Raw genomic sequence first — 27,492 nt, 5'->3', positions numbered from 1 at the left:
ACAATCTTGTTGACCACTAACTGCATAATTATGATCAATGAGGCAGTCATGCAATGCCTGAGTAACTCAGACCCAATGACTGTTCACTCATAATCTAAACTGGTCCACAAATTCTAAATAATTACAGTAGTGGGTACACTCTCACTTTATATGATATGAGCAGATGTTCAGCTACATGCACATCAAAGGATAAGCCGATAATGACGAGTTAAGATTTTGTTTGTATAATTTGCTTCTAAAAATGATCATGTGTATGACTAAGCAGTTTTGTGTAAGATAACATTTCTTTATTGTGTTTTTAAAAAGTAAGAATACACAACCGCAAATGGTTGTTTTTTTTTTTTTTTTTTTCATTTATCTGGGAGGGTTGAGGCTGAGAACGCCCCTCTATCAATAATTATCACAGGTGAAACACTAGGAGTCCTCTTGTGTGCATCTGGGCCCTCAAGGTTAAACTACTTGGCAGCCTGTTATTCAGTATGCATTCAGATTTCGCCACATACCTGTGTTGTTGTTTTATGTGGTACAACAAAGGAGTTGCATGAAGCATCAGTCAGATGACATTAGCTGCAGCCTCCCGACAAAACACTATGCATAAGTGGAAGCCTAACTGGGGAATACACAAACCTAATTGGGGGCTTTATCCCCCCCTCCCCAGCATTTACAGTTCACCTTATGTCATTCATACATGATCATGGCTGGTGAACACCAAGCTTGAAATTCAGAGTTTTTTAAAGGACACGTTTTTGGCACAAGCGCATTTTAGAGTCGGGCGGCTACGGATATGACTTTTCCATCATTCCTTTCGGCCTAAAAATGTAGTTTTTTTATTCTTACTGTGGCCAGGCAATTTAACTCAACCTTAAGAAGGGTATGTAGAACTGATGGGGTAATGTAAGGTTAATTCTAAGCCCTACAGTTCAAAGTTTCCCCTAAAATGAAGAATATCGTTGTGGGAGCAAGAACACAGTAAAGATGTCATCTTACTGAAGTTATGCAGGTCTTTGTAAAGACTGAGGTGTTTGTTGTTGCTGAAGTTGAAGTCAATTCTGCAACCCTCTTTAAAGGATGTTTCAGAGGTTACAGAAATTCCTCTCTCTCTATGCTGGACACAACCAGTCCCTTCAATCCAGTGACGTACTTTTCCACTTTATTCTTACTATCTACAGGTGATTATTTTCAGTTATGGAAAAAACGTCCTAATAATGGAGGAGTTAACTGAGGATATATCAAACTTCTCCATCTTGAAGTCACTCCTAAGATTAATAAAACTGTCAGTACATGACAAGACTCAAGTGGCAAAATACATCATCGGATTAGATATGTTGAGAATGTGATAGATGACTACAGTATCTCTCATTTCTTCTTCCCATGGCAATGGTCTGCCCCATGATGCCTCTCTCCCCCTCTAGTCAGTGGCGCACCTTCCCCCATGCCACTTTCACCAAACTGAATGAACATAAATCCAATTATAAGCCTTGTGTGCGAATTCCACCTTTCTTGTTTAAGGCAGTCTTATCTCTAGCTTGCATACACCATACGTAAAAAATTCCTAGTACTGCAATATCTCCCAAGATCTGAAACTGTGTCCATTGGGTGACAGGCCAGAGAAGAGTGGAGTACTAGGACTGATATAAGCCTTCAGTAGTTTGTCAATATACATACTCAGAGAGACAGACAGAAGTTAATAAAACACATGTAAGATATAGGTGGGGACGACTACTATTCACCTTTGCAATACAAATACTTTATGATCATACCACTTGTGTCCTGCAGTATAAGCAAATGTACTCATGGTTGTACAACATACGACAAGCAGAATTGTGGCTTCCAGCCAACTGCCACCCATCGCCACCACACTCTAATGGTCTTTCCACATGAGACATAAATTGAACATATTTTGCGGCAAATTCTTCCGATGGTTTTGGTCTGAATATTTGGAAGATCACTCCATTTCATTTGGCGCAGAACTGGACAAGCCATCCCCCTCTGCTATCAGCATTATTCCAAACAGTAAGGAATGGTTTGCCCAGAATGTGAGCCACTGAAAGATCATACTCTTGTTCCAATTTTTATCCCTGCTACACAGTCAGATAACTAACAACAGAATATTTCAAAGTCCAACCCCATTGTAAACAGGTCATAAAAGTAGACCAGTTTTGCCTGAAACCAAGTAGCATGAGCTGTACAGTCTATCACTGGAAAAGATTTCGATAGCTATGGGCTGACATGTACTGACTGATTTACTTAATATTTCCATCAAAGTCAGTGAACCTGTGGAGGTAAAGTCGTTAGCTTTGCAATTATTATCCCCGAGCGTCAAGGCCAAAGTCTACCTTTTTTTTTTTTTCAGCATCAATGACTTTTCAAAATGGAGGTATTACAGTTTGCCTTCGCTGACCCATTTTGTATGAAACATATGTTGTAAGATGTTTAAATCATCTGGAGACAGTAAGGAAGACAAGACAGTGTGGTGGAACGGTGGTAGTGCTGGTTGTGATGATCGTGGAGGGGCAATTTTGATAGCTAAGCCCTTTAGCAGTGATAGTCTGTTTACATTCAGTGCCTGCAACTACCAGACATTCTACTTAGTTTAGATGAGTGTCATTTCAAGACATTCGACTTGGTTTAGATGAGTGCCATATCACCATTAGTGAAGGGATTCATAAAGGATAGATCTAATCACTAAGTTTTAAAAACCTCCCATACTCTGGCTATAATCATCTTCCAATAGACCCCTCGAGCTGGAGGAGGTAATGAAGGCTATATCTTACCCCTTTAGGTTAAAAACAAAGCTCTTCAAAACTAAATAAAATCTGAAGGTTGCAGAATATAATACAATGTCAATGTAATGAAAAGGGTAAAATAAAAAGTCCCATGGCTCGCCTGTCATTCACTGTTGTGATTGTATGTCGTCAGTATTCATCAAAGTATTTATACAAACTGGGCCATAATTCTAGCTGGCTGACATTTTGCAATGCCTCTTCCTTGATTTGTTTTATACATCGCACCTAATAATCCTCTTGTATGTTACTGACGCATACTGTGTCGACATGAAAGGTACTGTATGTGCAACGTACAAGCAAAAAGTAAGGCGCATGATGCAAAATAATTCACCGAAAAAAAGAGGCACTGCAAAATCTCCTATGCCAGTGAGAATATGGACAAAAATATGTCAACTTTTTTGTGGTGTTCTCTTGAAATTTTCTATATTTCTATTTCTTGTTGTTGGTCTTCATCAAATATATAAATACATATATATTGTCAAGAGATTTTGTGTTTCACTGATATCCCTTACCCATCGTTCCTTTTGTTATCCACATTGCTTTCATCGTCCGAAGTTAAATTTGAAAAGACTTTAATATGTACTGAACAAGCAGTGCACACAAACAAAATGGTTTGAGTACGTGCTGAACTACTCTCATTAGTATTAAACAAGACGGCAACAAGGGAAGACAGCTGAGAGATAAGCCCATGATGATTGGTGAAACAGGTGCTCCCAACACTTCCCATCACCACCTTCCATCCATATCAGGAGTACTGCCTTGCTCAGGTGGTGTTAATCTCCTCCCTATTAGTTATCCTTAACCTCTTGAATCAGGCAACGTATTCTACTGGCTGATTCACGTTAACTCCACAAAATTCTAATTATCTTAGAGGGGGAATTTTGTAGTGAAAGGATCAATGAATGCTACATCAAACCACTTACTTCAAAAAGTCTCTCCTGAGCAGAATAAAATCATCACGAGGTAACAGGAACGAAATAGAATAAATCATTAGCTTGAAGAAGTTACCATTATACTCTAATTAACTCAGCAAACCAAGACCATGACCTCACCTGAATGCAGATCCATGACTGCCACAGGCAGAGGTTTTAACCACCTGTCATCATTTTCTATATTATCCTTCTTAACTGTTGAGTGAGTAAGTGTGTGGCCCATTTCATTGAGCATATTTGGAAGGACACAAGTCAAGAGTGAGAGCAGTGGAAATGAGTTATTTGAGAGGAGCCTGTGGAGTCACGTGGAGAGACAGGCTGACGAATGAGGATATAAAGGAGCGTTGTGGTGTGGATGTGGATGTGATAGGAAGCGTTATGAGGAACACACTGAGGTGGTTTGGCCATGTGGAGAGGATGGAGGGTGAAAGACTGACGAAGAGAGTGTATATGAGTGAGGTGGAGGGGGGAAGAGAGAGGGGGAGGCCGAGGATGAGATGGAGGGATGGGGTGGAGAGGTATATGAGAGAGGGGGGTGTGAGTTGGGAGCAGGGCAGTGAAATGGTGGGGGACAGGGCGACTTGGAGGCGATTTGTTTGTGGCCACCCCAAACGGGATTGAGGCGTCTGGCAATAGATAGATAGAGAGATATTTTCGATTATTTCTCCCAGTACCATGTTTTTACTCTTTTTCCTGCTTTCTAAACTCTACCTCCTCCCATCTCTGAGTTGGGAATGATGATGATGATGCAACTGCCATGTGTCTTTATTCATCCTATGGGAGACTTCTATTGGTGAAGGGACTAATGAGGCTCATATCTACCTCTCCAGTTCAAAAACATCTCTTCTAAACCGAGGTACATCATCTAGAAGTAGCAATAAAGCGTACAACCCTGTACAAAAGGGTGAATCCCCCAGGCTAAAACCAGTGAATCATACAGCTCTGCAGGGAAAGGAGAGATCCTTGGAGACCACTACATCTCTTACCAGAAATAAGCTACTCTGGGCACTATATAAAAGACATTAGTAAAGTGATAGTAGTGACATTCATTTTTCAACTCGCATACAATAATGTGATAGAAAGCATTAGGAGAAATACATCGAGATGGTCTGGCCATATGGAGTGAGAGACTATGTGACGTGGGAAGGGGGGAGAGGGAGGGGGAGGCCAAGGATGAGATAGAGGGATGGAGTGGAGAGGTATATGAGAGAGGGGAGGGTGAGCTGGGGGCAGGGCACTGAAATGGCAGAGGACAGGACAACATGGAGGAGGTTTGTCTTTGGCCACCCCTTATTGAATTATGGTGTCTGGCAATAGATAGATACCTTGATAGGTTATAACAACATATTCAGCAATGACTTTTCCTTGCACTCTGTGATTTTACTTCAATTCTAATTGGTGATGAGACAGATATTGAGGCAAAAGGTTACACATACCGAAATATAATTGTGTAAAATTAATGTACATTCCTCACAGTCTTATCAGCCAATCAGGTTCAGATTCAAACACAAACCTTTGATCCTGTACCTCTCTTTATCCCCAAACGCTGGGCAATATTCAACGCAGCTGTCATCTCAATACGGACAATTTCTCGGAAACCGCTGAAAATTGCTTTTCAAACCTCAATTTCTCAGAAAGTACAGCACTTACAGAAATGAATTAATGACCATTTTACTCATCAGCTCTTTCTCCTGTGAACGACAGTATCCCCAGATCTGTAGGTTCTTGCAACAATGAGTAATGATTGAGGAATAGAACTAATTTTCGGCACGTGAGGTGTTCGTACATCTGTCTGTGGCGCCAACTATGGCTGCTCTCAACGTAATAACTTACTTCACTGTTGCAATCAAGGCATGCCTTATGGCACTATCACTGAGCCCTTTTCTAGCATCCTTGGAAAAAGGCTTGGCAGGGGGTAGATGATGCAATTGGCTACAGTTGGCACGGATGTAATAAGACAAAGAGGAACCTGAGGAAAGTGTTGTACACCTGGCAAAGGTATGGGACAGACTGACTCTCGCCTGTGGGTATAGAGGGATACCCTCCCTACCCTTTGGTGGCGAGATGATATGGCGGCCAGCTCAAACGACGGCGAGAGGACATGTGAGTATAGCTGCTACCTAGCGGCACTGTGAAAGCCAAACTGTGATGTGTATAGATGTTACCTGGTGGATGGGGGTCAACCATTTTTTTTTTTCCTCTCTCTTCCCACAATGAACTAGAGACATGGAATTAACCTAGGTCCCTCCTTTCCACAACAGAAATACAGTACTGTAAATAAATAAAAGACAAATTCATTCATTCATTCTCCCATCTAATCTTGTGTTGCCCCATGAGAAGCATAGGAGCCATACAAAATAAAAAGCAACCACAAAACACTATTTTACCAAAGAAATTATAACTTTATGAATAAGGATTCAGGGATGGGACACAATATCCAAGAAACCTATACACTCTCTTCATGAAATACCAATAAAAATCTGTTACATTATTATTACAGGTTTTATTTGGAACTAAGATTAGACCAATACACATCAAGAACTGCAGGTTTTCCAGCAGCCAATTCAAAACAGCAAAGAGATGGAGTGAGTCAAGTTTACTAATATTTCCTATTTCTTAACTGTAATGAGAGGAATGTTGTGATCCTAGTCAACAAACTGATCTTAAGGTTGGCATAAACAGAACACCTAGTTGAACTTAATCCTGCCTGAAACTAAAAAATGCTTGATAAATTTCAGTCCTATCACATTACAAATTTCCTTGCAACTAATGAAACTGTTCAAATTGTCCTAAAAATTGCATCATCTGCACACATCACTTACTGAAAATGTCATTAAACTATACAGTCATAATCTACAAATTTACAGTCAATACTAGATTCACTTTGTTTCGTCAATACAGACCTGCTGATAATGCCACTTAGTATACCATTGTTCATTATCAATTACAGATATGAAAAACTGATGAAGCCTCATTCATGTATACCACAATACAAGTGTACTCTAAATTAAACTAAAATCAACATCTTAAAATTTCTAATAATTCCTCTTGTAAATATACTGTATTCCTATTTTATTACTAGTCCCCGACAGCACCAAAGTCAATAAATAGTAATACTTGTGTATTGGTCAGTCCAAAGTACATTTCTTTTGAATGGAGTACTGAAGCCCTCTCACATAACTGCCCACATCTCCTTCTACTTCACAGTGCTACATGGATTAACCTTGACCTTGAAATTAAGTGGACAAGAAATAAACTGAATATTCCCTAGATTTTGTAACCATTTTGTTACGTTGCACCAGCAAACAGGCGCATCCATTAAACAAAGTCTCTGGCCATGCTGCTGGACATATCATTAGCTACTGCTCCAAACACTCAGGACAACCTTTCAATTTAATCCCCTGATTTCAGTTGATGTTCTTTCAAGTTTACTTTTGCAGCTACCAGATAATTTTAATCAACTTAGGAAAGGACTCATGTATTCTACGAGGTTTATTAAGGCTACATCAAACCCCTCCAGCTTGAAGTCTCTCTCTTAAGTTGAAGTCATGAGATAGGAAGAGTAAAGTGAATGAGACCTCCACGAGCTGAATGGGTTAACCTGATGTGCTGGGACTCTGTATCCACAATTAATACCCTCAACCGACAACTCACATCAACAATTCAAAAGATATAATTCTCCATAACCATGCCACACTGGGTGTAATGTTTCTGTGTATTGTGCTGTATTTCCTAATCATAAGGATAATGTTCACCACTGACTCCAACACTTATGAGGACACTTTGGAGAACAATCTCACCTCTTGTGCATTGCTTTAATATTGTCGGCTAATGTCTACACAACATATACAACGGCAAAATAATAGATATGGGAACACAAATGGGGCACAATGGAAGTCAAGCAAAATGAAATAAGCTGAACTCATTCAGACAAATTACATCACTGAGCAACTTATCTTACTTCAGTGAAGAAACTATCAGCATCCCCCACTTTAAACACACTCACTCATTGCAAACTCACAGCCTGAGAGAATTCAGTGATGTCATGTGATGTTGAACTAGAACAAAAATCTTGAAATCAGAATCATAATTTTTCTTATGTCCATAATATTAGTGCTATTCTAATCTAAATAAACTCCACCTTTTATCATATTAACATTATTCATTTACAAAAACAGAACAAAATATAATGCCAACAAATGCACAGACGTGCAACAGAAAAATTATAAAAATTATCCACTACCATGGAAATACATCAATTAACCTCTTGCTACTCCAACCTGAAAGCATCACCATACAATGCTCATTATATTATCAAGGTCAATTCCTGTGAGAGCTACAAATACTCTTGTACTACTTTGAAATTTTACGCTGTGTCAAAATACAAAACTGAACTTTTTCACTCTGCACAATACATTCAGATGCAAGACTCAGACCTCAAGACAAGCTTCACTCACCATGCATCAACTGCACTGTAATTTCAAATGAGAGCAGCATCCTCTTTCTTATTAAGTCAACATAATACAATATTCCTCACAAGCACAGCAAAAATCATTCTTCAAAATAGGAAATATCTACTCTCTGCATCATTTCTGTCACAACCTTCAAGGGACTTACTGCACACAACATTTGGGAGCAGACATGCAACCTTGAAATAAAAATTCATACTGTTTTATGTTAATGAGGGATAACCTTAGCATCTCCACAATAATGAAAAAACTCTGCTGGAAGAGCATGAACATGATACCGACTGACTGAAGTGATCTCTTCCAAGAGTCTTGCACTTTATTTCTTACACCACATTGGACAGTACTGAGGAGAAGGCACTTGCTGAAAAAACGCATTAAGTGTGAATATACCGGTAAACGTCTCAATCTTACAAAACATTTCAACCCTTGTCCTCTTATTCTTTCCAATCACATCCTTCTAAAACTATGTATGAAGCAAACAAGAAGCTCAGCTTCTCAGTACTCTCAGCAGTGTGGCAATGGTAATGTATTTCCTCAAAGTAGTATTGGAAAAATATGTGTTTGTTCCTTAACATGGATGAAGAACTAACTGAGTATCACTGAAAACAGACACGTGGCAATGATGCTACAGACTAGTGGCACTGTTACTCAAAATTTTAAAGCTATCTAGTAAAGGCAGCTATAAAAGGAAGGTTCATTGTTATGATACTGCCACTTCAGAGTTGTGCCATGTTGCAATGGTTGAAAAGATAATGATTAGTAATTAGGGAAAATAATGAAGCTAGCAAGATTCTGAGAAATACTGAACATACTCAGTTCTACTAATATCATAATGATACAAAACATAACACAAGTGAGCTTTACAAAGCATGGAAATCTTGAAAATGAGGTAATGAGTGATGATCACATCCTTTTCCACCATGCCAAAAATATTCTTAACTACCAGCTGCTGGTCCTCTCAATATTACACAATAAATACATCTACATAAATAATAATTTCATCAGCACAATTTGAACAGTGACAATCTACAGGACACACTGGCATGGTGCAAAAGATGTTCTAATACCCTGTTGACACTAGAAGCACATGATCACGTGGCGTACCGCTTGGTCCAGAGCCGGGCAATTCTGTCATGCTCTTCCCGATTCTGAAGGAACTGTGTGGCAATACTCCCCACCAATGGATCAGCTGCAAAAGATCAACAGTCAGACATAGTCACCTTCATCATTATCATAATTATCATCACCTCTGCTTAATCCTATTTCCAACTAATACAGTATGATCCAAGAAAATGTACAAAAGGGAAACAGGAAGTAGGAAAACTATCAGCAGAGTGCCCAGTGAACTGGTAAAACAGCACAGCCATTCACTCCTCTGGAAAGCTTTCAAAATTCTCACCTCCGCTCCAAACGCAAGTTACCCACACTTTGCCTCGTTTTCACTACAGCACTCTCGCAGCACTCATGTGACAGCGCCATTCCATCTACAGCAAACTTTAGTAAAGGCTGCAATCCATGTCACGGGCATCTCCAGTCACAGCTTCAACCATTTGTTTCTATCCAATAATTACTCTGATGCAGCTCCTCTCACTGTGTGAGAGACACACAGTGAGAGGAGCTGAATCTGTTTAATATGCCTAAGAGCAGAGTTCAAAGGGATCTGATCCATCATTCATCCATTATCCAATCCTACGTTGCCCCATGAAGAGCGTAGGAGCCCAGGGCTAGGAAAGTTGGTCCTGACATTTAAGATGAGAGTAACCAGCCTCGCTCATCCCTGAGTGACATTACGTGAGCAATAAACCCCAACCACCCTTCACCGGCTCAATTCGATTGGAATGCCATAATTACCCAGTAAACCACCAGGTGCCAAAATTTGGTTATATGGTTACCACCCAGCATAGTAAATGGTTTCCTGGTGTACAGGAAACCATTTGACTTGTCAATCAGTGTAGAGTCACCCGTAGGCAGAAGGATGGGGAAAGAATGAAGGAAAGAAAGATGAAATGATTATATGGAAGCTGATAATCACAACATCCTGGCTGAATTACACAACAAATAACAGCTATAAAATTAATGGTTACAGCTTCCAGTCGTACAAAGCATTTTTTTTCCTGAACAATGGTTCCAACATACAGAATAAATCACCCTGCAGTAAGAGACTGCAACAGTTCTAACAGGGCTATTACAAAGCTCTTCCCAGACAAATGGTTGCTTGCGCATTACTTTTCCCATCCCATCAGTAGGTATACCCTACTGACCAACAACCTCATCTATTCTAGCATTCTCCAATTTACCATTCAGATCTACAATCACAAAAACTCTCTCATTGCTATCAAATTTATCCAAGCAAGCTCCTACATTCTCCCAGAACTCCTCTTTTAAATTAGCCAACTGGTCCTCTGTTGGAGTCTGTATGCATAAAATTGCCCACACATGCTTTCCTTTCATTCTTACCTGCACAAACATTGATCCTACTGTTCCACACTAAATACAGCTTATGAAATACAACATCAATCAAGTAAAAGCTACAGTAATTCACTAACCATGGCTACAACAGCAAGTTAACTATTCAGATTGAATCAGTAGAGGAATTTAACCTCTTCACTATCAGAAGTCTCTCCTGGGATGAATACAACTGTGGCAGTGGAGGGTTGGGTGAGATAAGAGTACAGCATTTATATATATATATATGTAGCATAAAATGCTACACACTCCAAACCAAAGTCCTCTACCCAGGGGCAACGCCTTAGCCCTTATCCGAAAAGGGGTACCTGGCGTAAAACTCACTTTTTATATATATATATATATATACTCTGTCAGTAGAAAGGTGGCCTGCAGTCCTACCGGACCCAGGTTCAAAACCCCACTGGGGCAGGGAACAGTGCAAGGATTTGAATATCATCAAATCAGACTTTACTGATCTACCAAAAGACCTGCCGACATGTCATAAAAATACCCCTGCTAATACCAATACACCAGTCCAGTATGAGACAGTCCAAGCATGTATTCAATATGGATGGTGGGTGTTAGTGCCAAAGTGGTGACATGTAGAAGTGTATGGTATGTAGGAGGACTACTGGGCCTTGAAAGCAGGCTGTGAAGCCTATGCCCAGAGTCAGACACACAAAAATATTTATACTGTATGTATATATATATATATATATATATATATATATATACTGTATACAGGATATGGCACCTGGAGGTTTAATGGGTAATGAAGGAGCTCCAACTGGATTGTGCCTGGGCAGGTTTATATCCAAGGGTGGTTGGAGTTTAGTGCTCACGCAATGCCACTCAGGGATGAGTGAGGCTGGTCCACTGAGCTCTATAATATGGAGAGGCTATCTCCGCAGCTAGTGTGTAGCTTTGGCTGCCACACTGAAACACCAACACTAGTTGCCTCCACCATGGAAATGCAGTTGGATCACTGTTCTTAGCTTGTTGTTTCTGTTTCGCTGTTGCTTACATAAGCTAAACCAGTGGTTTCCAACCTGTGGGGCGCGCCCCCCTAGGGGGGCACGAAGGACTGCCTGCGATGGTGCGAAGGGTTGATAAAGAGGGTAATTATATCTGAAAACTATGACATGATGGAATTCAGTAATTTCTTAATATGGAGAAAATATTTCAGCTATGAATAAGAAATCTAGTTATCTGAATATATAAACAATTTCAAAGATTAGGAATCTATGATATTTATTGACATTTTTCTTTTAATACGAAGAAGAAGGAACCAAAGGCCACGAGCCTGCAATAACTGTTCCTTCCAAAAGAAAAACAAAATACAAGGGAGAGCCAAATTCAGGATCCGTTCATTTCATGATGCCTGGACACACTGCATTTGAAAGACTGGAGATCAAAGGAAGCAGGAAATACAGACAGAGGGAGACAGTTCCAGAGTTGACCTGTTCCATAAATGCAGGACTGGGAGTAAAGGTTAACTCTTGCATTAGAGAGATGGACAGAAAAGGGATGAGAGTTTGCTGCTAGACGGGTGCTATACGCCCATCGATGAGGTGGAGGAATGCAAGCAGACAGTTCAGAGGAGCAGTGACCATTGAAGTAGCGACAGAAAAGAGATAAAGCTGCAACAGTATGGCGAAGAGAATGAGGTTGAAGGGAGTCAGTAAGACGAGGAGAGATAATGAGACGAAAAGCCTTTGACTCCACCCTATTGAGAAGAGCTGTATGTGGGGAACCTCCCCACACGAGAGTTGTACTCCACACAGGGGCGGATAAAACCCGTGTATGGAGTTAACAATTGCGCAGGTGTAAAGAAGGAACGGAGTCAGCTTAGCACACCTAATCTCTTGGAAGCAGATTTTACAAGAGATGTAATATGATCTTTCCAAGATAAGTCCTGAGTAAATGAAACCCTAAGCATGTTCAAGGATGATGCCAACTATGCCAGTAAAATACAGTATTTGAGTAAGGGGGGTGGGGTGAGAATTAGAAGTTTGGAAACCACTGAGGTAAGCAGTGGGCCATGGCACTATATTTTCCTAATTCACTGGCTGATTTCAAGAGACATGGGCGTCGGTGGTGTAGATAAACATCACCATCGCCGCCCTGGGCCCCTGGCGGCTGTTACACACCCATGAGAAAGCCTCTCCATATTAAGGAGCTCAGTGGGCTAGTCACTCTAATCTTAAATGTCAGGACCAACTTTCCTAGCCCTGGGCTTCTACACTCCTCAAAGGGCAACACAGGATTGGATGATGATGATGATGATGATGTATTTATATATATATACACAGTGGGCTCGCACAGTACGTGTGATCACACTGCACGAATTGCATAGTACACGAGTGACCAAAATCATCACCACAAAACTTTGAATGCGCGAGTTTAGCCCATAATACGCGAGGCAGAGGCAAGGAGTGGCAGAAAACCGCTAACTTCCCAAACTACGCGACCCCTCCCCCCCCACACGACGCACCTATACAGACAGGCACAGGCAAGAAATTAACTGGATGAAGCAGACACTCATAACAAGTTACACACGGCTGCATCAAGAAAGTGAAAGTCAGGAACCATCTACATCGTCTGATACAGTTCTTGGAGAGGAAGAAGAGGATGCAACGTCAATGGGTCAAAATTGGACTTCAAGGGGTTTTTGACTTAAATGACTGAGTTAGAGGCTCGTGGGGAAGGTGCTGAAGAGGAGTCTAGCTATGAGGAGGAAAGTGTTGGTGCAGTGGGTGGTAAGGCGGGGGCACTCTAAGGGTGTTGCTATGCCTCGGAACCCCTCCTATTCAAGTCCATCAGGCCTATCGTCTACTGTTTTCAGGGTGACTGACCACATTTTTGCTAGTTTAGCTATATCTGTAGTACAGTATATGTCTTAAAAATTTTGTCTTTATTCTGTCTCTATGGTTAAAAAAAATATCATGGTCTGAGGGGGTCCCACCCATATGTTATTTTTCCCATAAGATCATGTATTCCACAACGTGAAATCAAAGTGAGCGAGGTCGTGGACCACCCATCCACTCGTGTACTGTGTGAGCAAAATTTTCTCTTTATTGTGTCTCTAAGGTTAAAAAAAATATCAAGGTTTGAGGGGGTCCCACCCATATGTTATTTTTCCCATAAGATCGTGTATTCAAGGTATGTGAAATCACAGAGAGAGGCCGTGGACCGCCCATCCACTTGCGTACTCTATGAGCCCACTGTGTGTGTCCATATATACATATATGTATATACATCACACACAAAATAAAACTGTATGCAGCTTTGTACAACTGAAATACCTTCACATCATCCTTTAACACATAAATGCTTACTAATACAGTCACTACTCATTTTACGTTGATTAGGTTTACGATAATTCGCTACAACGATAACAGAAAAGTTCCACCCCAAAATCTGATTTCCAATGAATATCCCGCTACAACGATATTGCCCTCGGAAAATTTTGTACGAAGCTCCAGGCACACGCAAGGCGACAGTCACTTGTCTCAGGCAAGATGGCGGCCTCAGCGTGAAGAGCATTGTTTTGGTTCAGTTGCAGTCCCACCATCCCTTCAAAGCCATGTCTTTTCCACTCGTTCATGTGTGCCCCCCCCTGCTTTCGTCACCTCTCAGCCAAGCATCGTGCTACAGTAGGCATATACTGTACATTGAGTAGCACCAGGCCAACGTTAGACAAGCGTGACTGTTAGGTTGTTGCAACAATTTACTGTAGGTGAGTAATGCCGCCTGTATTGGTGTGATAGTGGTTGTTTTGGTTTTGGAGACGACTTGGACTGACACAGGAAGTGATTAAGGTGGGTTGTCATTTTTATTTCAGTCTTAGGTACGTGACTTTGGGAAGCTGAGTTGACGTAACCCCCCTTTTATAATGTGTTTCAATCTCCCGATTTACGATAAAATCGGTATAAGATAAAGTATGACCTGACGTAACCCAATTGTAAAACAAGTAGTGACTGTACCTACCTCATACTGTACTGTACTTCCATCATAATTAAGATTCAATAATTTTTCATGCTCATCTCTCTTAACCCCTACACCGCGGGCTTGTTTACCAATGACTTGCGTGTGCCGCGGGGTTATTTGGGCTCCGACAGACTCTCAAAAAATATTTGCCAAAAATCAGTTATTAGTCCTAGAATAATAAAATTACATATGCTTATGGCACATACCTTCAGCTTTCTCCTGGAATGATTGTTGAGCCTTCGTCGGTTACCGTAGGACTTGTGGAGACCTCTGAAGTAGGGTAACGAAGTCTCCACTTTACACTTCCCGACAACCCGTAATATGATTACCACAGCCAGATACAAACACTATAAACACTATTCTACAATTTTCAAGTAGTTTGGGATCCATACTCAAAAAAAAAAACACTGTGAAAGCAATGGAAATTACGAGCGCATCTGATCGTCGCACTGGCACTAGTTCGCTCTTGGTAGTCTGTCATTTATTATTCATAAAACCCCTCACACTTTATATTTCTATTACTATATAACACTTATATATATCTACAGTCTTTATCCATAAGTTTCCTTCAGTAGTATTAGTTTATTGTCACTGTAGGGATTCAATTTCTTTCAGTAAAATACGTAGCATTCACTTTCTCGTCCTGTATACTGGCATTGAGAGTGAATGTCACTTTCATCTTCACTCTCATAACTCATAGCATTCAGACATGCTAGAGTGAAACTTTCACTTTCATTACTCCTAGGGTATATACTCGTGTTCTTATAATACTACTCATTTACATTTCTATTTACGTTCTCTATTTTATTTACGTTATTTACATTTCTATTTTATTTACACTGTGTTGTACACTGTCACTTGAAATAACTTATAAAACTATTTTCCATTGTTCACGTATATTTACATTCATTACTTTCACTTGCTGTTTACACATTATTTACAATTCCACTTGCACTGTTTTACTCAATAGAAAGATCTTAGTCACTCTTTTATCAATTGTCAGCCCTTTACCTCTTTCCACACGAGGTTTAGTAGGGGGTAAAGGTCACAGAGCCATTTGCATGAGGGTGAAAAAAGGCCTTGAAGTCAGCAAGAAGAAACATACGTCCTCTCACTTCGGAAGATGAGAGTAAACTGATAACGCAGGGCCAGCCAGCCTGGAGGCCTGTTTAGGGGTTATTCAGAGTTACCAATATTACTTCTTGAAACAGCTAAGTCTAGCACTGATATGACTGACAGGAAATCTAGACAATACATTATAAATTTGGTAGTTCCAGGTGGATGTAAATATCACTTAGGCTTCTCCCTTCCCTCCTTACATGTATATTTATTACGAAAATAGATTAGAGGCCTACTTAGGAGATATATAATCAGAGCTACCAATGTTAAATCTTGAAACAGCTTTGTGTAGCACTGATATGATTGGCAGGAAATCTAGACAATACAGTAATAAATTAGGTAGTTCCAGGTGAATGTAAATATCACTTAGGCTTCTCCCTTCCCTCCTTACATGTATATTTATTACGAAAATAGATTATACGGCATATTTCAAGGGGAAAAAAACAGCGAAAATTAGCGAACGAGTGCACGTGAGGTGTTGTCAGGTGATAATTAGCCAATTCCAGGTGTATGGCACTCTCACTTACCTGATTTCTTTCTTGTATATATTATTTGGTATAAGAATACGACATAGGGCTTATTTCAATGGATGAAATCAGTGAAAAATTCCAGGGAAGATTTACTTAGCGTCATGGCCGGGCAGGCGAGAGGATAGGGTAATGGAGGGGGGGTAGGGAGGGGAGTCAAGAACGGGGAGAAATGGCTAAATTGTCAACAATGGATGGGAGTACAGATGAGATTAGGAGTGCTGACTAGTGTTGGACATTGTCAGTACTGATAGATGATACAAGCCCCCACTTGGAAGCCCGGGTGAATTCAAAATAACACAGAATCACAAAAGCGACGCCCTGCGGTATGATCCCTTGCTCCCAAGAGTCACGAAAGTGACGCCCCGCGGTTAAGGGGTTAACGGTTGATCCATCTGTACTCCCATTTCCAAAGCAATGCATATACAGTACTGTACTATGGCCATCTTTTGCAAGACTACTGTAAGGACTCTTTATTAAGCTGCCTACACTCCTTTACACTTCTACAACTGGCTATTCCCTCAACAGATCATATGCTCTCACTCATCAACTGCATCCCAAACACTGTTCAGAAATTTGCTGTGTGCGCAAATGCACACAAAATCAAGTAACAGAAAAAATAATGAGTAATTTGGAAAAGGATATCTGATGCTGAGAGATGTCTATAATGTGTCATGCCTTGAAAGTAAATGTTGATAAGAACAAAGTGATGGTTGTTGAGAAAAAGTGACAATCAGTGTGATGTTACAGTTCCCGGAGAGAGAGAAACTGGTAAGAGTAAGTACCTGGGTGCAGTGACAGAAAAGAGGTAAATATGTAAAAGAAGTGGAGAGTACAGTGGCATAGGGAACAAAATTGGCTGGTGCTATGAGGGGCTAGATAAAAAGTAGAGGTCTGAGTGTGGCAGCCGCAAGGAGTTTGCATGAAGTTTTAACGCACAATCTAACATATGAATGAGACTATGGTAAGGTATGAAAATGAGACGTCAAGACGAAGAACATATTAGACTGTTATATGTGGAGTAATGAGAGTGGAAAGGATAATGGATGGTGTGATTTGTGCAAAATGGAGTGTAAGGAAGTCTGGACACCTGTGTTGAAGAGTGTGTGCTTAGATAGTTATGCAAAGTGAATGGGTATGAACAGAGTGGTCTATCTATCTATCTATTGCCAGATGCCTCAATCCCGTTTGGGGTGGCCACAAACAAATCGCCTCCAAGTCACCCTGTCCCCCGCCATCTCACTGCCCTGCTCCCAGCTCACACACCCCTCTCTCATATACCTCTCCACCCCATCCCTCCATCTCATCCTCGGCCTCCCCCTCCCTCTTCCCCCCTCCACCTCACTCACATACACTCTCTTCGTCAGTCTTTCACCCTCCATCCTCTCCACATGGCCAAACCACCTCAGTGTGTTCCTCATAACGCTTCCTATCACATCCACATCCACATCCACACCACAACGCTCCTTTATATCCTCATTCGTCAGCCTGTCTCTCCATGTGACTCCAAAGGCTCCTCTTAAATAACTCATTTCCACTGCTCTCACTCTTGACTTGTGTCCTTCCAACAACGTCCAAGCTTCACTTCCGTACGTTAGAGTTGGTATCACAATACTGTCATGCAGTAACTTTTTCACTTCCATGCTCACTTCCTCGTTTCTTATCACTGCCTTCAAAGAACCAGCAACCTTTCTTCCCTGCTGTACTCTTTCAAGCACTTCACCCTCCAAACCTGCATCCTTACTCATCTCACTACCCAAGTACTTAAACGTACTCACATTTTCCAATTCCTCACCATCCAACCTCGCTGTACATTCACTGACTTCACCTCTCTCAAAGACCATCACTTTACTCTTCCCTACATTCACCTTTAGATTTCGTTTCTTACACACACTCCCAAACTCATCCACCAAGCCTTGCAGCTCCCCTTCGTCTTCACTCAATGACACAGTATCATCTGCAAACAACAATACAGGGAGTTTCCAAACACTATCCTCTCTCACCAGGGCCACTCCAACATCCACTACCTTACCTTGTACCTCTTTTATTACCCCATCCATGTACGGATTGATCAACCACGAAGACATGACACATCCCTGTTTCAACCCAACTTTCAAAGAGAAAAATTCACTTAGTTCACCATCCACACGCACTGCAGCCTTCGCACCTTCATACATACTCTTCACAGCAATCAACAACTTCCCATCTACTCCATATATTCTTAACACTTTCCACAATCCTTGTCTATCCACCCTGTCATATGCTTTCTCCAAATCCATGAAAGCCGCATACAACTTCTTTCCCTTCTCTAGAAACTTTTCCACTAAAGATCTAAGAATGAATATCTGATCTACACAACCTCTTCCCTTCCTAAAGCCTTCCTGTTCTTCTCCAACTAATTTCTCTGTTCTTTCTCCAACTCTGTCAATAAGTATCCTACCATACACTTTTCCTATTATACTAAGAAGACAAATGCCCCTATGATTACCACACACTTCTTTTTCCCCTTTTCCTTTGTACAAGGGAATAATTATACCTGACTTCCAATCCTCCAGGACTCTACCTTCCTCCCAGGCCAATCTGCACATCTTCCACATCCATTCTACTACTATCTCTCCCCCATGCTTCAGCATTTCACCACACACTCCATCAATTCCTGGGGCTTTCCCTGATTTAACTTTCTTCATTGCTTCCACAACTTCTACCCTACACTTCCTGTCTTCTCACCTCCCTCCTTCTCCCAGCCATTCCCCAGCCACTTATACTCGCATTACTTCCATCCTCTATGTTCAACAATTCCTTAAAGTGTTCTCTCCATCTGCTCACTTTTTCTCCCTTCTCCACTAGTAATCTACCATTTTTATCTTTCACTTGCCTGCTAACTTCACTGCCACCCTGTCTTACTCTTTTCACCTCTTTCCAGAACATTTTCTTACAGTCCCTCCATTTTACACTCAAATTCCTTCCAAATTCCTCATCCACTCTCTTCTTACTAATCTTTTCACCTCTCTCTTTCTACATATAACAGAGTGGTGAAAATGGTATATGTGAGCGAGCTCAAAGGTGGGGGGCATGGTAAGCTAAGGGAAAGATGGACAGATGTGGTAAATTAGTGTGTAAGAGGTATGGATGCTGTTAAGGATAAGGAATTGGAAGAGATCAAGCTGGTTGAATGAACACTGTGTGGAGTGTACAACCAGGGTCTGGCACCCCTTTAAACCTAGGGGTCATGGGACTGATTGTCCGATACATAAGGGTGAAGCTACGTGCACAGGGGTGTCCGCAGGATTTTTTGTAAGGGGGGGCAAAATAAAATAAATTATACATATATGTGCAGTTATAATATATCAAAATACACATGTAAGGGGGGGGGGCAAAATAAAATAAATTATACATATATGTGCAGTTATAATATATCAAAATACACACACTCCAAATAGGCATAGGCATATACTTACATGAGTTACATGACTTAAAGTACATCAAATGCATAAAGTGACAGAATGCATGAACCTAATCAAATCACTCAATCATCCTTGAACAAGAACTGAAGCACTTTGGAATTCCAAGGGGGACAACTGCCCCCCCTTGCCCTCCCTCCAGACACCCATGTATGTGCAGAATAAGTTTTTGACCTATCAGGCAGAGACATGATTTTGGGGACTTGAATGGTATACAAATAGGAATGTGGCCCATTCAACTTTTGGTTATCTGGACCCTACCTCACTCTACCCTAGGGTGCAAAAGGATGGTTGGAGGAATGAATATATATATATATATATATATATTAGTGAGATGTGGAACTGCTGAATGATAATTCATCATCATCATCATCTGAGCCTCCTTTCCTACCCTAGAGCAAGGTGAGTAGCAGCAACATTCAGACAGTCCAAGTTTGCTCACTCCAGTGGGCCACACTTCCATTTATTCATCATTCAAGCCCCTGGAATCCTAGCTCTATATGATATGCAAAAAACTTTCACCACATTCTGTAGCTTCACATAAACGTATCCGACTGAGTCAATCCAAATGCCGTCACATTAACCCACCCTGTCCTGACCGATTTTCCACCAATGACTCCCCTCAATCCCGACCAATTTTGGATTTTTTTTTTTTTTTTTTTTTTTTTGGCTCAAACCTCTGTTTTTGGTGAGAAACGTTGAAAATTCAGAGAGAAATCGCTCACCTGAGGTTTTAAATGTACTTGATACAGGTAGCAGTACCCCTTATCTTACTGTGCTTTGTATCAGGCTAACTCCAAAGAAAACGAGTTCTATGGGAGGGTAACTATTCCACAACACTCATAAACGGTATTTACTTATTTATTTGGCACGAATTTATATGCAGTACGAGAGTATATTGGTTTTCACAGTAATATAGGCAATATAAGCATTGTTTCACTCACCAAACACATCAACACACCTGACCTTTTTTAGAAACATTACCTGATCATCATTTCTGATAGTTTCTTCCTCTAATGCTACGTAAACTTTGTCCTCCACATTGTCATCAATTGGAGAATCACTCTAGCCTTGAATTTCGTACCGTGGCATGCCATGTCTTCACTGGCCAGGTCACTGGTAACAGGTGAATTGCCGACACAATAGCGTGTGGGGGGGGTCATGCAGGGTAAGGCATTGTCCCTGCCTGGCATCTTGTAGAGGAAGGTGTCCTGTGCATACGTACCAAAAATCACACGCGAAATTTGAAAAATGTGCAAATGAGACCTTGCAATTGCTGCGGGTTGATATATGTCAACGGGAGTCACAGTGACAAAATGTTCAGACGTATACAGTTTATACGTCAACGGGATGAGGCGGGTTAAAAAGGGGTGTCAAATCCCTGACCATGCACTTCTCACAACATCCGGCCAGCCAGCTTGATCTCTTGTCAGTCCCCTAGCCTCACCGACTTCCATACTTCTCTTCCTGAATGATAAGAATACTGCAAATACAAAGAGAAGGTGTATAGAAAGAATGCACACAGGATGTCAAAGTCTTTGAAAGGGAGACTAAAGGAATGCTGAAAAAAGCAGACTTTATGTGGAATGGGAAAGTTTAGAGCAATATACTGAAGAGAGAAACAGCAGAAGAGAGGTGTCTGGGAGAATGGAAGATATGTGAGAAACATCAGAAGAGGAGGAGTATTTGAGAGTGGAAAATATGTGACATCACAGTAGCTTGGAGGTGGTTGTCATAGCCATCCCCTGTTATTGTTGTTGTTTAGGAGGAGCAGGAGGAGAAGGACAGAAGGAGGAGAAGAGGAGGAGGAGCAGGAGGAGGAAAAATAAACATTCGAAGGCAACAAACCTCAATGAGAAAGAACTGTAAAGTTTTGCATTCTATCTACTCGAACTTACCTGGGTTGCAATCGGTCAATAAGGAACAAATGGAAAGTAGAACTTTTGAGATAGTTAGAGCTGGTGACCAGTTATCCTTAAGAATATCCAGGCAGATGACTCCCTGCGAGTTAATGTTGCAGTGGTAGATGCGAGTCCGGAACGTAACCTGTGCCAAAACATCAGTGTTGGTAGAGATTTGCTAAAAAATGCATAATGACAAATATTGCAAAATGTCTGTCATAAATATCTAACTATCTACAGAAAAGCAAGTTATTTCTCCTCTGGATGCTCCTGAGTTAGCCTTGACAACAACACTCCATTCACCTAACATAAACTATGATACTGTACATTACACGTACTTCATTACGGGAGTGACACTATGTCCCCTTCTCTGTTTCATGTTCTCATTAAGATCAAACAACACTCAGCCCCTACGCACCCTACCTGAATGTGAGAAACTGAGGCATGGTAATGATCATTACATAATTATGGGTGTTGTACAGCTAAGAAGCTTTGATACTCAATGGTCTGATGACACAGAACTTGAAAAATGTTTCTGAATGTTGCTGTTGTTGCTCTGCTAACACAATCTGTCTGACTGAGTAGACCCATCAACTGCAGGCAAGCAACCGCCCCTCATCCCATGTGGTGAACTGACTGTTTCCTCATCTTTCAGCATGTATAACAGCAGCTAAAAATTCACTCTAACATAATATTACTTTGTAAGCTGACTGTACATATATCAACTATTACTGGTATCTGAAACAGACTGTATAAAAGACAAATGTAAAGGCAGACGCCACTTGGCATTCAGCCGCAGTTCTCATCTCCGTAACTTAGTCTGAGCCTGTGATGGGTTATTCTCTTACTATCCTGTGATACATGGCCACAGCACCATCCAGATTACCAATGATACCTTCCCCAAGAACTCACTCTACCTACCAAATCACAATGGATGGATGAGGAGCACAGCTGACTGATACCAGCTGCCTGCAAAAGGAATTAAACCATAGCGCTAGCATGCTGGCAGTTTTGACCACTCGACAATCACAACAGTGACTGGACTGAGTTGAAAATCTAATGCATTAATTCCAGAACTTTAGGCTAATTACTGCTGAGGGGCAAGAATAAAGTTACTCTCTCCTCGATACAATATATCTGACGGACTCCTCACTAGTAACCTTGAAAAGGAGGATGCTGGGAAACTTCAAGTAAAATTGTGACCCCTTATTTGTCTTGTGTACAGCTTATTTGGTGATAAAACACTTGGTTGTCTACTGCTACCTGTCCCATTAACCCATTAACTGCTCTATACAACCTGGGCTGTTCCGAGTGCAACTGCTCAATACAGCCCTGGTTATGCAGGTGAATTTCAAATATAGTGCCATGGTGACCATGGCCAACCCATGCAAGCACGTTTGAGCCATCAAAACCGAAACCAAAAAGAAAACGAAAACCATATATTCCAATGGGGAATCAGACACTTTGATATTAATCCATGGCTTTACCAAGGTAAATATTGAGCTAATATTTCCTTGCTATATACTTTGGCATGTGTTCTTTCAATTCCTACGAGAAAATTTGGTCTTTGGGAAATTTCATATTTACCCGTCTGCACACCACGGACACCTCCAAAAAACTGCCATGCGCATTTAACAGGTTAAGTATATCACCAAACCATACGTGCTCCCTACGTGTCAACAAGTGGGTTGGTGGAGGGTTTGTGCCCCTCCCCGTAAAACAACTAACTCAAAAGTCAAATGGCCACCCTTTACGGGATTATGGAGTCTGGCAGTAGATAGTAGTAGTAGAAGTATATCACATAAAAAAACAAACTATGTAGGGTAAGGTCTGGGATGTTTATCTACAGACACACCATGGGATTAATTAATTAATTTTTAACATAGGAAAACCCTGAATGGTAAGCCATTATCTTATCATCCATGTATTACTGTACTATCCATCTGCACACTTCATGAGTCTGGAAAAATCAGCAATCCATGAAGCTTAACTTTATACCTAGGAGGGGAAATATATATATATATATATATATATATATATTATATATATATATATATATATATTGTAATAGGTGGGGGCACACACCATCCACTCACTTGATGCAGTGCTGCTCTCAGGTGTCTACCCTTTCCTCTCCTCCATCCTTCTTTCCTCATGAAGAACGCTCCCAAAGTTTATTATCCTGGCGGGGCGCGAACCCTTGTTCTTCAGTGTACGAAAATGCACACTTTACCACTGTACCACAGAGGTTCCATATATATATATATATATATATATATACACTGCTCAAAACAGAATAGTACTCAAGGATGTTTTGGTAATTATCTCAATCACGATATAAATTATTCCAAATATGATACTTAATGTCTATTCGGGAGTGTATCGAGTTCATTTTGTCATGTTTTGTTTCAGTCATGCTTCATTGGTCATGACTCAGAAAGAAGCTCTCCCAAGTCAGGTCAAAAGCGCAAGTTCACAATCACTTGCAGGCGACTGTTTTCTGTTGTTGAAACATTCTATCTATCTATTGCCAGATGCCTCAATCCCGTTTGGGGTGGCCACAAACAAATCGCCTCCAAGTCACCTTGTCCCCTGCCATCTCACTGCCCTGCTCCCAACTCACACCCCCCTCTCTCATATACCTCTCCACCCCATCCCTCCATCTCATCCTCGGCCTCCCCCTCCCTCTTCCCCCCTCCACCTCACTCACATACACTCTCTTCATCAGTCTTTCACCCTCCATCCTCTCCACATGGCCAAACCACCTCAGTGTGTTCCTCATAACGCTTCCTATCACATCCACATCAACACCACAACGCTCCTTTATATCCTCATTCGTCAGCCTGTCTCTCCATGTGACTCCACAGGCTCCTCTTAAATAACTCATTTCCACTGCTCTCACTCTTGACTTGTGTCCTTCCAACAACGTCCAAGCTTCACTTCCGTACGTTAGAGTTGGTATCACAATACTGTCATGTAGTAACTTTTTCACTTCCATGCTCACTTCCCTGTTTCTTAACACTGCTTTCAAAGAACCAGCAACCTTTCTTCCCTGCTGTACCCTTTCAAGCACTTCACCCTCCAAACCTCCATCCTTACTCATCACACTACCCAAGTACTTAAACGTACTCACATTCTCCAATTCCTCACCATCCAACCTCGCTGTACATTCACTGACTTCACCTCTCTCAAAGACTATCACTTTACTCTTCCCTACATTCACCTTTAGATTCCATTTCTTACACACACTCCCAAACTCATCCACCAAGCCTTGCAGCTCCCCTTCGTCTTCACTCAACGACACAGTATTATCTGCAAACAACAGTACAGGGAGTTTCCAAACACTATCCTCTCTCACCAGGGCCACTACAACATCCACTACCTTACCTTGTACCTCTTTTTTTACCCCATCCATGTACAGATTGAACAACCATGGAGACATGGCACATCCCTGTTTCAACCCAACTTTAAAAGAGAAAAATTCACTTAGTTCACCATCCACACGCACTGCAGCCTTCGCACCATCATACTCTTCACAGCATTCAACAACTTCCCATCTACTCTATATATTCTTAACACTTTCCACAGTCCTTGTCTATCCACCCTGTCATATGCTTTCTCCAAATCCATGAAAGCCGCATACAACTTCTTTCCCTTCTCTAGAAACTTTTCCACTAAAGATCTAAGAATGAATATCTGATCTACACAACCTCTTCCCTTCCTAAAGCCTTCCTGTTCTTCTCCAACTAATTTCTCTGTTCTTTCTTTAACTCTGTCAATAAGTATCCTACCATACACTTTTCCTATTATACTAAGAAGACAAATGCCCCTATGATTACCACACACTTCTTTTTCCCCTTTTCCTTTGTACAAGGGAATAATTATACCTGACTTCCAATCCTCCAGGACTCTACCTTCCTCCCAGGCCAATCTGCACATCTTCCACATCCATTCTACTACTATCTCTCCCCCATGCTTCAGCATTTCACCACACACTCCATCAATTCCTGGGGCTTTCCTCGATTTAACTTTCTTCATTGCTTTCACAACTTCTATCCTACTGATTTCTTCCTGTCTTCTCACCTCCCTCCTTCTCCCAGCCATTCCCCAGCCACTTATACTCGCATTACTTCCATCCTCTATGTTCAACAATTCCTTAAAGTGTTCCCTCCATCTGCTCACTTTTTCTCCCTTCTCCACTCGTAATCTACCATTTTTATCTTTCACTCCCCTGCTAACTCCACTTCCACCCTGTCTTACTCTTTTCACCTCTTTCCAGAACATTTTCTTACAGTCCCTCCACTTTACACTCAAATTCCTTCCAAATTCCTCATCCACTCTCTTCTTACTAATCTTTTCACCTCTCTCTTTCTTTCTACATGTAACTCTCTCTTCCGCCTCTCAACTTCTTCCACGCCCCTATTTCTCATCCATTCATTGTATGCTTTCTTCTTTTGTGCCACAGCCTGTTTCACCTCTTCAGTCCACCACGCTGTTCCTCGCACCCCCCTCCATCTTCTCTTCCTTCCACACATCACATCACATGCTGCACATATTTCTTCTGTAAATATCCTACACACACCTTCCACGTCTCCCATCTGCTCCAATTCATATTTGCCCAATCATTCCTCCACTTCTCTCTTATACTCTGCCTTTTTCTCATCCTCTTGTAACCTTTCCACTCTCCTTGCAACTACTCCTTCCTCTCGTCTTTCCCTTCTTCTATTCCTCCATCTTACGTGAATTCTAATTCTGGCCACCACCAAGTAGTGGTCAGAAAGTCCACTCCCCCAACCTCTATACACTCTTGCATCCATTACACATCTTCGCATCCTTTCATCCACACACACATAATCAATCATTGCCTTCCTTTCATTCAGTTCATCATACACCCTTCTCATCACTCGCCATGTATACCTGTGGATCATTTTATGCCTGAAGAGGGTATTGGCTATCACCAACCCCTTCCCAGCACAAATGTCCACTAACGCACTACCATTCTCATCTATCTCAGCAGGCACTCCCCACTCACCAACTATTCCATCCACCTTCACATTCCCAACTTTACCATTCATATCACCAATCAAAAACAATCTCTCATTCCTTCCAAACTTTTCCATGCACACTTCTACATTTGTCCAGAACTCTTCTCTCACTCTTCTAGCACGATCTTGCGTTGGCGCATACACACACGCAATCGCCCACATTTGTATTCCAACTTTCAACTTTACCCACACAATCCTTGACCCAACTGATCCATACTGTCTTATGCTCCTCTTCCATCTTTTACTCACAAATATACATACTCCTTCCTTTGCCCTCTCATTCTCACCTACTCCTGCACATATACCCCATCCATACTTCCATTCTCTCACACTTTCTCCTCTCCATTTTGTTTCAGTTATTCCACATACATCCACTTTCGCACCCTCAAGCACCTGGACAATCTCTCTCTCACTTCATCGTTCGCTCCCCTTACATTCCACGTTCCGATAACCATGTCCTTTGTCCGGTCCTTGGTCGTCATCGTTTGGTCAGTCCTTGTCCGAGGCTTATTGTTTGTTTTTTTAGTTAGTTGTTTTCTGGGGAGGGGCACTAACCCTCCGCCAACCCTTTTAGTCGCCTTTCACGACAAGCAGGGATACTGGGGGAGTATTCTTGAAAACCCCCCCTACCCCATGTCTTTGACAATTCTAACCCTGTTGGTTTGCTTTCTGTCGGTCATTCATGGTGTGAGAATACACCTGAATGAGATTCAGCATCCTAGAGCATGCACAATGCTCGAGAATGGCCAGACACAGCGACAGGTTGCTCAGCTAATGGGCGTGAGTCAGGGGTGTATCTGGAACGTGTGGCATC

At 41.4% G+C, this 27,492-nt stretch overlaps 1 protein-coding gene across 3 annotated transcripts in view; it reads right to left on the bottom strand.

Annotated features, from left to right (window-relative positions):
• Nucleotides 1-6,201: 6,201 nt before the first annotated feature.
• LOC145415027 (ubiquitin-conjugating enzyme E2 E1-like) overlaps nucleotides 6,202-27,492 on the bottom strand; it is a 54,694-nt gene continuing 33,403 nt past the window's right edge. For 2 of the 3 annotated variants that reach the window (XM_080284445.1, XM_080284444.1), the window contains exons 4-5: nucleotides 21,631-21,778; nucleotides 6,202-9,376 (exon numbers count right to left, since the gene is read on the bottom strand). In XM_080284445.1, the coding sequence (XP_080140571.1) occupies nucleotides 9,279-9,376; nucleotides 21,631-21,778 (246 nt within the window). In that variant the 3' untranslated portion in view covers nucleotides 6,202-9,278. The remainder of the gene's footprint in view (nucleotides 9,377-21,630; nucleotides 21,779-27,492) is intronic. The other variant, XM_080284446.1, reaches the window with a different exon arrangement.

The sequence above is a fragment of the Coenobita brevimanus genome, chromosome 101, assembly GCF_032717465.1.
Source record: "Coenobita brevimanus isolate Jiangsu-jjx chromosome 101, ASM3271746v2, whole genome shotgun sequence".
Lineage (NCBI taxonomy): Eukaryota > Metazoa > Arthropoda > Malacostraca > Decapoda > Coenobitidae > Coenobita > Coenobita brevimanus.
Note: the sequence above shows the minus strand (reverse complement) of the source record. Positions and strands in the feature narration are given on the sequence as shown.